Below are 14,248 nucleotides of genomic sequence, written 5' to 3' on the forward strand. Positions count from 1 at the left end.
AAGTCAATGTTTCAGATTTAGATTAGAGATAATAGCCCAAATAGGACCAATAAATTCCATAAATATAGTAGAAAAGATGAGAGCGAATCCAAAGAACTGGAGAACTATAAATTTATAAGGGATTCAAGTGTTCAAAGCGAAGAAATTAGATGTAGAAAGAAAAAACAGATAGGCTAATAAATAGTGCGCCAAAAAAATGCGGGGAAAAAGTGGAAGTTTGGACCCAGATTGAATCACAAGAGCTTGGCTTTAAATGCGAATATAAAAGAAACCCTCCTCGAAGTAATGCGGAAGCTATGGAAGACGGTCGGTCTGACTGTTCATATAACATATAGTACTCCGCTGACTGTCGGTCTGACGGTGTATAAAGCGTTCCACATCATTCACACAAAAAAAAAAAATTAAGTGAAGATTTGTTAGTCCCTCCTTAGTTAACATACAGTAAAGTGTTAATATTATTGATTTTACAATAGTTTTTCTATAAGTACATATAGAATTGATCAATCAGTTTTTAATTAGGATCCGATTAAAAATGTAAATACAGAATTCATATTTCACTAAGACAGCAGGTTTTAATAGATACAGTTAGTAATAAAAAAGTAAGTAATAAATAGTAGTAAGTAATAGTTAAAAATCAAAGAAAAATCAACTATTATAATATTTCACATAAGAATAGTTCTTCACACACACAAAACATTTTACCATATATGGTTAGTGTACTCATGCTAATATATTTTTTATCTCAAAAATGCCAATTAAAATCTTAACTATTGTAAATTCTCACCGCCTAGCAAAATAACAGGGCTAAGAAAAATGCATTCAAAAGAAATTACCCTACTTGCCAGTACTACTGCAATTTTAACTCACTCGACGTAAAATGAATGTCATCAACATTTTTAAGTGTTGCAAGTAGCTGTTGCAATTGCAGCAAAGAAAAAAAAAGTATTTATAAAAATAAAAAAATAAGATCTTTTGACCGTAAAAGCACGTTTCAACTTCTATAAGCCAAGAGCAGTGAATAGCTCAAAGGCCATTGATGTTGTAAAGAAATGTAACCGTGAGGGGATTGCACCCTCACAACAAACGAGAATGCAGACAAAGTATATCAGATACATAAAGCTTCGAGAGATAAAAGATAAGGACTTATTTTTATTTAATTATAAGCATATAATTAACTACTTTGAATCTCAAGTTAGTTAAAGAACTTAAGTTCCTTTATGTTAGATGAGAAGAACTTTTTAGTTAAGTGAAAAACATGAGAGACACCCTTTAAAATGCCTCTGATATAGACAAATATACAGACGGTTTAATATTTATTTCTGTAAATCAGTTGTGGAAATTCTTATATATAAAGATTTATTATCAAAAAACTGCTATCTTAAATATAAACGATGTCAGCCTGGATATTCAACAAAAATTCAATCTTGCCAATATTATTTCGGAATTGTCCACCTAGTTACTGATAAACTCCCTAAATTGAAGTCAGAGCTCGACAAACGAATACCAGGGTTTATAAAAATCTTATCGTGTCTGTGCAGATAAAACCTGTAGGATCCAGTAATTTAAGCAATACCAAAAATGATATGTGAAAATTCCATAGCATTCGAGAGCAAATTTTTTGAGAAGATCTGTGGTCGGGTATGTGTTGGAACTGTAGCGTGACATTGACTTAGTTAAGTGTATTAAAACTCTGTGGCTTTCCTGTTTAGGTCATGCCATTAAATTATAAAAATGCAAAATAATAAAAAACTGCGTCAGAATACTGATTTATTGATTACTCGTTGTTGATTTATGATAGAAGATATACGAGACTTATAATTGGATGGTATGCGGTTCTAATACAAGACCACACAAAATTGCCGATCAAATTGGCTATTTGACAATGGATGATACTTATAGCGTTTGGATGATATATAAGATGATATGATATATAATGATATAAAACAGCTCTCTCTCGTCAATCTGATCTATAGAAGCAGGGGTTCCTCAGGGATCGCCACTTCCCCCATTCTCTACAACATTTATACATTTGATATTTCAATGTTAGGTCACTCGGCTCTGGCTCTGGTGTACGCTATACTCAAATAATTGTGCTCTCAACATAACCAACATACTTTAAGAGCATATAAACGTCATTCTGGAGTATTTCCAGAAATTGAAAATAAAAATCAATAATGAAAATACTAAGGCTCTATTTATTACGCGTAAGTGGAGACAGAATCCGTCGAGAATAAGAGTGGGAGATATGGTAATAAACTGAGAGGATAGCGTTAAATATCTCGGCATTACGTTGGACAAATGATTCATATGGTTTAAACATGTTCAACTGAAAAGATTTGGCTGTGCCAAAATTCTTCATCACATCCAACTTCTATTCAGAAATGAAAATCTCAATGTTAAGAACAGGAAGCTGATATATAACCAAATAATTTGTCCGTCACTTCTATATGGTTGTGTAGCGTTTAGCAAAGCTTCATACACTACTATTCGCCAGCCAGAAATTGCACAAAGCTAGGCTCTGAGAAGACTTTTCAAGGTACCGTGATACATTAGGATGTATGACATACTCAGCGACCTCAAGATTGATCCGATCAAAAAATACGTAATGGATAGAGCCCTGAAATTATTTGCGAAAACTGACAGACTTACCAACACCGCGTTATCAAATCTCAGAATGGTTAAAGGCTCCTCGGGGAGGTATGCAGATCGGAGGTCAATTATTGCTTAGTCTGATAAAGTGATAAATAATAATCCAGTCAAGGCGTTGAGATGGGTTTTGAAAATACCTCGTGTTAAGAAAGAGTAAAAGTGCTCAAGTACACTGGCTCAAATAGCTTCAATAAAGTAAAGTTTTGTAAATTTGTTAATGACTTTTATAATAGTTAAAAAAAATGAGTTTATAGAGTATTATTCTTAATACAGTAAACAAAAAAAAAAGAAAACAAAACGCAACGGGTGCTAAACAATTACAACTACTAATGTTATATATAAAATTTAATCAACTCTACATATAGCAAACATTTCACTATACAAACCAATTATTTCAAACTAGATGTGATTTATATAAATAAATCGGATTAAATAAATCGGCTTAAAAAAATAAAGTTACTATAGTATAAGGCCTAAGATATTTAAACAAATACGAATTTGGATAAATCAAAGTGAAAACTTTTGATTTTGACAAACATTTTTATTATATTTTATATAACTATTTACAATAATGTAAATCAGAAAAAAGCTCTCAGAAACATTTTCATATACCTATATGATATACCTTTATAACCATATATTCAAATGGTCATACCTATATAGAGGTACCAGAATAAGATGTAGATATATAGAAATAAATCATTTTTGTTTTAACTTTATACAACTCTAACACTTCTTTAAAGCCCTAAATAAAAAATTTTTGATAAAATTTTTTTTAAATTTTTTATTAAGACAACTTTTAAACTATTGATTAAATATCTTTCAGTTTCTACCGTTAATTGCCAGATTTTTCAGAGTTCACTGCTTTCCTTCATAATCTACAGTCTTCCTTTAACGTTTTATATTTTGCATACACTACTTTTCTGCACAATATCCACCCTGACTGACACTCATAGTAGCTTCCTTAGCACCAACAAATTCAGGAGGTTATTGTCTTACATAGTTGACTGCATAAAATTGCAACACTAAAAGCATCAAAATTGTTGGAAAATTCACTTTGGCATCATTGTCACGGCTACGACTGTGATTGTCATAGTTGGCGCTAGTAGCATTTAAGCCATTGTTGAATGGCTTTCTGTAGTCTTTGTTGTTGGCATTTTAGTTGTGTTGTTGTTGTTGCTGCTCCCCATCATAGTAATTTGCGCACTCAATGGAAAATTGTTAATTAGATTCCTTTTGCCATGACTTTGTGTTGCTGCACTTAATCTACTACACTGCAAAAAATATATATGTACGAGTATAACATAGTATAAACGGTGCACTGTTATGTACAGAACACAAGTGAATTTAGTAATTCAGAGCAAAGTTGATTCTATAGTTTTTCTTTTTCTTTTTAAAAGAGGTTTTTCATCCATTTTTATGGAGTAAAAAAATAATTTGAATAAAGTTAAAAGACAAAGAATAAAAGTGAATTTGAAAGATTTTCTTTGTAATTGAAATTGGATTAGAAAGTTAATTTCTGTGTGAACATTTTAAAATATGAAAATAAAATAATGTTGAGGAATAAAAAAAAACTAAAAATATGCATAAAAACCGTTGAAGAAATTATTATTAATAGTAGTTTTATTGTAATTTTTATTTAATTACTTTGTTGAAATATTTTGGGAAATATCAGAACATCAAACAAATTTGTAATTATTTCTTTGATTTGTTACGAATTATTTAATTAAGAAAAATTTGCTCATCACAAAAGTTAATATCCGTTAATTAACTACGAAATGACTTGATACAACCGTAAAAATCGCACCGATGTATAGAGTTTTCTCTGATTTTGATATAGTTTAAATTCATGTAGTGAATTGGCTTACACCGCTATGATCGCTTTGTGACGTGTGGTATATTCTGAGATCTCTTTAAAATATATGTTACCGGTATAGAATATTTAATTGTACATTTAACATCAATAATTTAGATTTGTTTTGCTGAGGTTTGGAAAGGTTGATACAAAAAGTATTTCAGTAAGGTATTATACCATAAACATTTTTAGGACTATGGAGATTTTACGTTATTTTTGGTCATGACCAAAAGACATGTTATACAGACAGTCATATCACAATTATCAATTTCCTGTTTCGTTACCTATTTTTGTCCCTTTATTTTAAAGATAATTATTTATGTGTAGAACGCTTACATACTCCCACAAAGATATGTATATTTAATCGTAATAGGTGCAGAAATTCTGACCTTTATTACTGACCATGATCATAATCGGAGTCGAAATAGCGTTTAATTAACGACTAATTTATTTAACGACACAAGTAAACCAGCAATTATAGAGAAAGAATTTTTAATCGATTAAAACATTTTATATCAATATAGATGTTTCGCTAAATTTGTCATTTATACAATATACTAGAAGCAGATTTTTAATTTTGAGTTAAAGCACTATAATGCCACTTTGTAGCACTTTACTAGTAATGAAATGGAGAAACTTGTGGAAAACAACAAACTTGAAGACAGTTCCCAACGCTGAGATCGTTTTAAGATGTATAGTGCTGAACTATGTATATCTATGCTGCATATAATAAATATCACTATGAGTAAAATAAACGTAAATTGAACTAAATATTTGAAATATTTCTGATATTATACGTTTAGAAGGTGAAATGCTTTATTAGCGTATTTTGTTTTCACATCCAAAATTTACTCCAAGTAGAAAATAAAATAAAAAAAATTTTAAATAAAATGTGAGCAGTAAAACAGCAATGCCAACACTTGAATTAGTCATTTTGGGCCAGTGATGCATACAACACCACCAACAGCAATAGCAACACCAACAGCAATAGCAATACCAACAACAACAAAACAGCAACTGCAGCAGAATAATTGCAACGAACAGACAATGTAGCAGTCTTGCGCTTTCAGCATAAAATTACCAATACATTTACACACAGTGGCGCACACATGCAGAGTTTTTGAGCTCAAAGCTCACCCAGCCACATTGGATTAAGTTGAAAACATGGCGCGCACACATTTTTTATGCGCTTTTGAGCAAATTAGATTTCCTAATTAAATTTTCTAGCAAAATGCACATAAATTTCATAAAACAGCAAAAAAGGAAAAGTTTACCAACGTCACCATTGAGTGGCAATGTTAAGCAATAAAGAAGCAATGGTGCTGCTTCTGCTGTTTTTGCCATTTCGACAGTTGCTCCTCATGTGATCCAAGCACTGAATCCACTTTTGTAAGTACACATAAATGCTGCCCGCTAACATGGGTGCTGCCTTAGCTATTGTTGTTGTTATTAGACGGAACTTCAAGCATACCAGAGTAATAACTAACACAACGGCAACTAAAGTGGGTTGGGTTGGGATGGGTTATTTTGGGATCTTTTATTCAACACATACCGACTGAATATTATTACGTTGCTTAGCTAACATACACCCGTTCACTTTTATACGAACTTTATTTTGCATATGCTCTAAGTAATTAACTAGGAAAATTTTAATTGCTAATATGTGCTACGAGTTCTAACTGCCATATTTATATTCTGACGTTCATTTGGCGCGCTTCCTTGCATCCTTGCATACTAGCATCCCAGCAACTTGTTCGACACTCAATGACTTTTGTAGCGAACATAAAATTATTTTCAGTGTTTACTTTATATGCGGGGGTTTTCCGTAGGAGTGAGTATGTGATTATGCACTTTGGCTTTGAAAATTTGTAAGGATATGTGCGTTAGTTGAAAATTACCTCGTTTTATATAAATTGTTAATTAGAAGCGGTTTTACATTTATTTATGCAATTTTTCACTTTTCTGCTTAGACTCTTGTACATAAAATCAACTTGCATAGTTTTTTAATTAAAGAAATCAAAAGAAATTCACATTCACGTAATGAACGCAGAAAGCCTTAAGTTCTTTTAGATATTGTACACGATTTAGGTAATTTAATAATGATTTCTTATATAAAAATGGGCTAAAATATAGATTATATTAAATTGTTAAAGAACTGTAAAAGATGTATATATTTGTCATACACAGGAAACAATAGAATAAAATAGAAAAGAATAGAATTCTGGACTCCAACAGAAAAAAGTACTGTGATCATAACAGATCTTTTGTACAATTGACGAAGCAAACAGAAGGTAAATAGAATTTTAAAGAAAGATCAGAATGGTTCACGTATAGAGAGTTTCATATCAGTGTATAGTTTTTTCGGTCCAAATTCAAGTTAAAGAGTGTACTAAGAAAAATATGCTCTAACCGCATACTAGTTAAAGTGATCTGATCATGTCGTTCGAAAAATTTAAGCTCATGTGGTAAAGGAAATATGAAACCCAACATGTGGTATGGTTGAACCAACATCGAGTAAGAATATTTTGACGTGAGATTTAGTTAAAGTCTGCTTAAATCAACTAAATTATCTTTCTGAGTTTGCTAACAATATTTCTTGAAGTCTCATTTTTTTCCATATCCTGGTACATAAAACTTAAGCAGTTGTGAGGCATATTATTCTAAGATAATTATTAATTATTCTAAGATAATCTATAGTAGGTACACTTTTATATTTTAACACCTAAGCAGATAAAGAAACTTGTCAGATATCAAGACTAACCTTATCTAAATAGGATAAAATTCGTAAATTTGTGATTAAATTCGTTCCTGATTGAACATCTTAATTATTCTAAGATAATCTAGAGTAGGTACACTTTTATATTTGAACACCTTAGTAGATAAAGAAACTTGTCAGATATCAAGTCTAACCTTGTCCAAAATGGATCAAATTCGTACCAGCTGCTTCAGCTAAAGCAGAACCAACTCAATAGAACGTTGTTGGTGTTAACAATTCACTACGTATAAGGAAGGTAATAAAACTTGGTCTGTCCAGTATTAAATTTTGTCAGGGTTATGGCTCTGTAAATCTGTAGGAAACTATGTCAGTGCACATCATTGATTAAGAGAAGATTCGAAAAATCTTTCCTAACTGACATTACAAAGCTGTCATTTTTGAAAGTTAGATACATGACTAAATTTATAGATTTGTCGTTCTGTAATTATTTATTTTATTTATTAAATTATTGCAAAGAGTATACTAACTATAAGTAAGTCACTTTATATCTTATATATTACTAATTTTTCAAATTTCCGTATTCTCGCTTGCAAATACTACTTACCACTAGCACCTTCGTAGGTCTGAGTATATACAATACAGTGTTGAAAGCAAGGCTACAGTTTTATTCAGATCGTGGCACATCAGGAACTATTTAATATTACTTACACATACATATTTACATTACATAAGTATGTATTGTACAAAATCACATTTTATCAAAATATATTTCCTTATAACTTATCCGAAAACTGTAATTGCTTACAAAGGTAAGCAAGTGTTAAAAACTTGTATTCAATCATTTTTCTTTAAATATCTGTCACCGCTGATAAGTGGATCCTTCAAGAAAAATCAACTTACCACATTTTTAAAAAATATACAAAATAACTAAATTTCACAGACTATTTTAATTTTCTAAAAACCAATCAAAATCTCAACAATCCTTGCTTAACACAAACTTAGTTTTGAACCATGACCATTTTAAATTAATAGCGGGATAACTTAGGTTTTTGTTTTTGTTTATTTGAAAACCCATTGAGTTTTCCATGGGAATGTAACTCAATACGCGAAAAAGTGCACTTCATAGACATAAAATAATAAAAATTAAGAAGTACCTAAGCAACAAATTACTTCAGCGTCAGTCAATTTTCCTCTTAAGCGGCAATCTTCTGCTTAATTTTACATATCGAATTACAACGCGATCATTAAGCACGATCGATCCAAGCATCCAAAATGCCGTTGATTTGCGTTTTCCGGGTGCTTCCTTTGCTCCGTCATTGCTGGTGCGGCATTTGGATGGATGCGTGCGTCTGCAATGTAGCACACATGTGTGTGTTGTTGATCGTTGGCTTGTTTAGTCGCTTGTCATATTTGTTCATATTTGCAACAAATGCAATTGTGTCGGCAACAGTTTCTTTTTACTGCATCTTCAACTGCTGCAATGTTGCGCTATTTTTAAATGATTTGACGTCTGCATTTTGATCGGATACATACGTGAAAGTGGTTTTATTTGTCATCAATGGCACTGCATATTCCATCAAATCGTAGAGATGAGATTTTTCTGGGAATCTTACGCAAACAAAGTAGTTGGTAATTTTAATGATTTTTGAGTTTTTCGAAAGGTGTTTGAGGGAGCTACTTAATGATGTTTATATACATAAACAACGTTTAATTTCTGTTATTAATTTTAAATAATATATAAAATGCAAATTCCATTGCTTTTATATATAAGTTCGTATTTAAAAGATGCAGAACTGTATTTAAAAGATTACTAACACTGCCGTTAGACTCTGAAACAAGAATCTTATCAACGGTCAAATATTCAATACTAAATTAGTTTTATTCCAGACTTAACTTTTAATCAACTTTTAATTCGTTGAACTTGGGTTTCCAAATAAAGCCGTTGTTTATAAGCTTCTGCTAACTTAAAAAGCATGACAAGTGCTTTGGTTAATGTCACTTACAAATAAAATGATTAAAAACTTGGAACTTGGAGATTGAAAGTTCATGCAGGTAAATTATATAGGGACTATAAACTAATTAAATAAAAATTCGAATATTACCTAAGATCACTGGTGTTGAGTACTTGGCAATACTCGCAACAGCGTTGTATGGTCAGCCAAATTTCAATAAATCAATTACAATTTTTGTTGTTGTTTCTTAATTACTGTTCGAACCCTACTAATAGTTTCGTTTTGTTACAAGGCGCATCACATTTGACAAAAAATGTGATGTTGTTTCTTAATTACTGTTCGAACCCTACTAATAGTTTCGTTTTGTTACAAGGCGCATCACATTTGACAAAAAAAGTAACATTAACTATACTATAAAAATTATACATATTATAAAAACTGATATTACAATAGAAACAGCCATTTTATTATTATTGTTGAAGCTAGTTGAGTCAGTGCACTTGAGCACTTTTACTCTATTAACTGTGAGGTTTCTTCAAAACCCTTCTCTACTGGATTATTGTTTATCACTTCATCAGACTAAACAATAATTGACCTCAGATCTGCATACCTTCCCGAGGAGCCTGTAAACATTCTGAGATTCGATAACGCTTCCTACAAATTAAATCCATAGTTAAAGATTGGAAGTAGGCGCTGTTAACCTGTTCCTGTCACTTTTTGTGAAAAATTAACGTAAATCAATACTCGTATGCAAATAGTAGGGAGCGAAACTTTAAGAAATAAGGTAAGTGCAAATTTCTAGCTCTATACCCGAATACACGGGTTTCAAAATCAGAGTTATCTTCGAAATTTAACTTATGATTTTCCAAATTTAACCTTTCAACTTAAAATATATCGTCAATATAAGCACATCACATTAAACCTTTTGAATGTACTACAATATATGTATATAATATATTATTTAATACTGTAAAATCTTTAAACATATCTTTCAGTCAATTTATTTTCAATAACGTAGCCATATTTTGTTTTCAATTAGTTTCGAAAAAAAATTATTTTTCTTCAATCTAGTTAATTCGAGAATATTTAAATTTATGATATTTCATATAGTTTTTTTTCTGTAATGAAAGTTGTGAAACTTAAAAATAGACTTCAGTTCGAGACTATATTTTTGCTTTCGTTGGTGTATCTAAAATTATCCGTGCGTCTGCAAAGTAAATTAGTGACTAAAATATTTAATATTACGTTAAAAATATGGATTCATTCAATGTTCCTAAAAAGGTTAATAGACATGTATTATCTGCCCTCAAATTTATTTCACGTAATAAACCATACGGATATGTAATTAAGACGTCAGATATTATTGCTCGTGTCCGTCATCAAATGAGAAGTTTAATTCCAGTTGAAGATTTACCAAACGTTATTTTAAAATCACTTCATAATATGGAAAATCTACGTATAGTCTCAAAGGTAGGAAGCAATTACACGTATTGTAACCCAAAACAGGCTGCTATGACGCCAATTTTTCCCATCACAGCAGATGTCTCTACGCAAAATAGAATTGTTGAAGAAAATCGAGACAATATAACTAAGCCATTGGAAGTGAACACACCACAACAGCCTTCATCAGCCTCCGCTGAAGTAAGCAAAATTATTTGCTTATCATATGATAATAATATATATATTATTAAGACATTATATGTTATATGAATTTTTCTACAAATTGTATTTAGGGTTTGGTTTTGCCTGATGAAAGAGAAAAAGGTGACGTTAATGCATTGATGTCCATTGATGACAAAGTTGATGATAACAAGGAATCTTTGGAATGCAGTAATGGTGAGCACGTGCTAAAACGTAAACGTAACAATAAAAGGAAGAAGAAAGGTACGAAAACTGGTCGAAAAAACCCGAAGAAAATTAAGTCAGAACACAATCTACATGATAATGAGCTAGGAAAGATATCTGATGATATCAAATGTGCGGAGCGCTCTAACTGTGCTGAAGAAGTGCCATCCACTTCTCATAATGTGGATGAGAAAATTGATTTGGAGATGCTTATTACAGGTAAAAACTATATTATTAGTCAAAATCAGTTTAATGATATTGCTGTTGTTATATCAGATGATACAGAAAAATTCACTGACGATTTAAAACCCTTAACAAGTTCTCACTTAATGGAACCGGTACCTTCACCTTCATCCGACACATTAAACAAGCAAATGTCTTTTCAAAAGCAATCAACAACTAATCAAACAGATTACAAGGCGCTAAATTTAGATAACAAACTTGTATCTGCTAATCAATCAGTATATACGGATAAAAATAGTAAACCAGTTAAGGTTTACCATTTAAAACTTCAGGCTGCTGAAAAGGTAGAAAATGAAACCGAAAATCATGAATGTACAGCACCTTTAATGGTACATGATTCTAGTAAAATAGAGTCTACATCTCCAGTGGCTAGTGTTGCTCCTAACGTATTGCAACGTAACCTTTCTACGGCTGAATTCGCTGATGCTATAGCAGATCTTAAAGAGGCCTTGATAAATGATTATGAAAAAAGGCATGAAGAACAGTAGATGATAACGAAGATATCAAGAAAAAGGCATTTAATGCTATATTATCTGATAAGAACTAAATCTGAAAGTAAACTGATTGATAACTAAAATAATACTTTAAAACTACACAAATAACTCCACAAATATGCAATTATAAAACGATAGTGCAGCCAGCAGTCATGGATAGTTAATATATTTTATAAAATTGTTAAGACTATATTCAATTAAAACAAAAATAAATATAGCAAAAATAAATTTATTTTGGATATATTAACAATATTTTAAATATTATATACGCATAAAACTTACGAAAGTATTTTATAATAAATTCAGTAATTTTAATTTTGAAATTATTTGAAATTTTACTGTATTAATTTAATACCAGGTGGGAATATTAAATGATATGCAGAGAACTGTACGCAAGAGAAATCAAGCTTTCTCAATAAGATGACCTGTACGAATAACAGTTTTGTAGTGGATTTGTTGACAAGTCTTAGCCGCTTAAGGAACTATGCTGGAATATTCAATCTCCTGTTAAATGATGCCTATCATAGCTGTAAGGGAAATGCCTCACAACTGCTTTGGGAATGTTCGCAACGATGATTAATTATACTAGAGACTTAATTTTCAGTAAATCTTAGAATAGATATTCCTTTAAAAAACGTTTTAGGCTTTTGTAAAGGTTCAATACGGTTTTTGAGCCCACTTATGGTATCGCAAAAGTCTAATTTGTCGATGGATTCTCACTACTATAGCCTAATCTAACTTGTATAAACTTCCATGATATATAATATTTTTATTAACTATCTTTACTCTTCTATATAAAATCGAAGATGATGTTTACTATATATTAATTACTGTAAGAAATTATCTTCAACCCAAAATTACGTTATATTGAATTTTTATTAAAAATAATACTTAACCTGATCATTTTGTTAGAAAATTTTTAGCTGATGTGGTAAAGAAGGTATGAATAGGGTTCGACTAAGAATATTTTAACCTCAGATTTAGTTAAATTTAGTTAAATCAAACAAATTATTTTTCTGAGTGAATATTATACTACTTATTGAGTTCATTTAATAAGTACATAAGTACATAATAAACGATACTATTAATAATTAAACTTAGCTTTGAATAAAGTAACTCTCAGATTATCTTACATTATTTTAAAAGATTTTTATAATGACAATGAGTAATAATCAGTTGTGTAGAAAGTCTTAAACTTTCGCTTTATCTCAAAGTTTTCTTTAACAACTATTTACTACTAACAATTTTTTTTTTGCTGAAAAACACTGATCATCTTTTTTTATTGCAGGAACTCTTGGTTCTAAAGACTTTACTATTGACGGTTTGAATGGTTTCGGTAACAAGAAAAAGAAGAAAAAACGTCGTCACAGCCGCACCATTTTTACAAGTTATCAATTAGAGAAACTCGAAGAGGCCTTCAAGGAAGCACATTATCCTGATGTGTACGCCCGTGAAATGTTGTCGTTAAAAACTGAATTACCTGAGGATCGCATACAAGTAAGTAATTTAATATTTTTCTAAATGATTACCACACAAAAAAAATTCATTCAAAAATGAAAGATATAATAAAGCAATTATACGTTGATTAAAACAGAATAAAAATAAACTAATTATTTTTATTTCCTCTAATTTCCCTTAAAAATGTCGACTGAAATTCATTTGGAAATCCACTAAATGTGCAGGTGTTCATGTATTTGAGGTGTTCATTGTTGGCAAAACATATTTAAATCTTTTCTTTCGTTGACTACATCCTTTTATTAAGGAAGAGTCTACATATATTTTTTTAAAGGATTAAAAAAATTTGAAGTTGAATGCATTTTTTGAAATCTTAATTGTTTAGATTTTTCGCTGTTGATTTTTCACACCTTCTTTGAATGCTGCCATCAAAATTATTTCGCAATTCATATTTCAGTTGGTCATTTGCCTTGAATGTGATTTTACGTATAATTTTATTATTATATGAATTTGTGAATTTGTATTTTTATTATATAAAAAATTTAATCTAATACAAATTAAGCAATTAAAATTGTTTTTAATAAAACTAAATTCTTGATTTATTCATTTTTGAGGTATAGTAAAGTGAAATGAGCTTTGATTTAATTTATTGGCTCTATTTATTTTAAATTAAAATATTTAAAATATTTATTTGAAACTGTTTACTCAAAAACCAAAATCTAATCAAATTGAAAATTAATAATTATTAATATTTATATATAAATTATTTTACTCCGAACGAAATCAATAATAAATGATCATTTGAATAAAAACAGTGGTTCGTATCTATAAATTAAAATTAATTAATATAATTATTTCTATTGTTATGAGTCATCAAATGTCCATCATTGCCATAAACTATATTTTATGTAAAGTGTTGAGAGTGCAAAAATTAAATAAATGCTATTTTGAACTCTTCTGACAAAATTATTATTGTCTATTCTGTTTATTGTTAATTAATTTTATAACCATTTTATAAATAACCAGCTTAATTATTGTA

The 14,248-nt window shown here is 30.2% G+C and overlaps 2 protein-coding genes across 2 annotated transcripts in view; both read left to right on the top strand.

Moving 5' to 3' along the window:
* The window catches only part of LOC119666688 (homeobox protein aristaless-like), an 86,107-nt gene that overhangs the window by 18,906 nt on the left and 52,953 nt on the right, over positions 1 to 14,248 (top strand). Inside the window, exon 3 of the mRNA XM_038075970.1 lies at positions 13,043 to 13,251. Within this exon, the coding sequence (XP_037931898.1) occupies positions 13,043 to 13,251 (209 nt within the window). The remainder of the gene's footprint in view (positions 1 to 13,042; positions 13,252 to 14,248) is intronic.
* LOC119670061 lies at positions 10,262 to 11,961 on the top strand. Its single transcript, XM_038080167.1, has 3 exons — positions 10,262 to 10,813; positions 10,906 to 11,236; positions 11,294 to 11,961. The coding sequence occupies exons 1-3, from the start codon at positions 10,427 to 10,429 to the stop codon at positions 11,746 to 11,748; spliced, it is 1,173 nt and encodes a 390-aa protein (XP_037936095.1). The 5' UTR covers positions 10,262 to 10,426; the 3' UTR covers positions 11,749 to 11,961.

This window comes from Teleopsis dalmanni, chromosome 1, assembly GCF_002237135.1.
Source record: "Teleopsis dalmanni isolate 2A chromosome 1, ASM223713v2, whole genome shotgun sequence".
Classification (NCBI taxonomy): domain Eukaryota; kingdom Metazoa; phylum Arthropoda; class Insecta; order Diptera; family Diopsidae; genus Teleopsis; species Teleopsis dalmanni.

Coding starts and splice junctions, on each gene's coding strand:
- LOC119670061 (XM_038080167.1), top strand. CDS start 10,427: ATGGATTCATTCAATGTTCCTAAAAAGGTTAATAGACATGTATTATCT. Junction 10,814..10,905: donor CTTCATCAGCCTCCGCTGAA/GTAAGCAAAATT, acceptor AATTGTATTTAG/GGTTTGGTTTTGCCTGATGA. Junction 11,237..11,293: donor TTTGGAGATGCTTATTACAG/GTAAAAACTATA, acceptor TTGTTATATCAG/ATGATACAGAAAAATTCACT.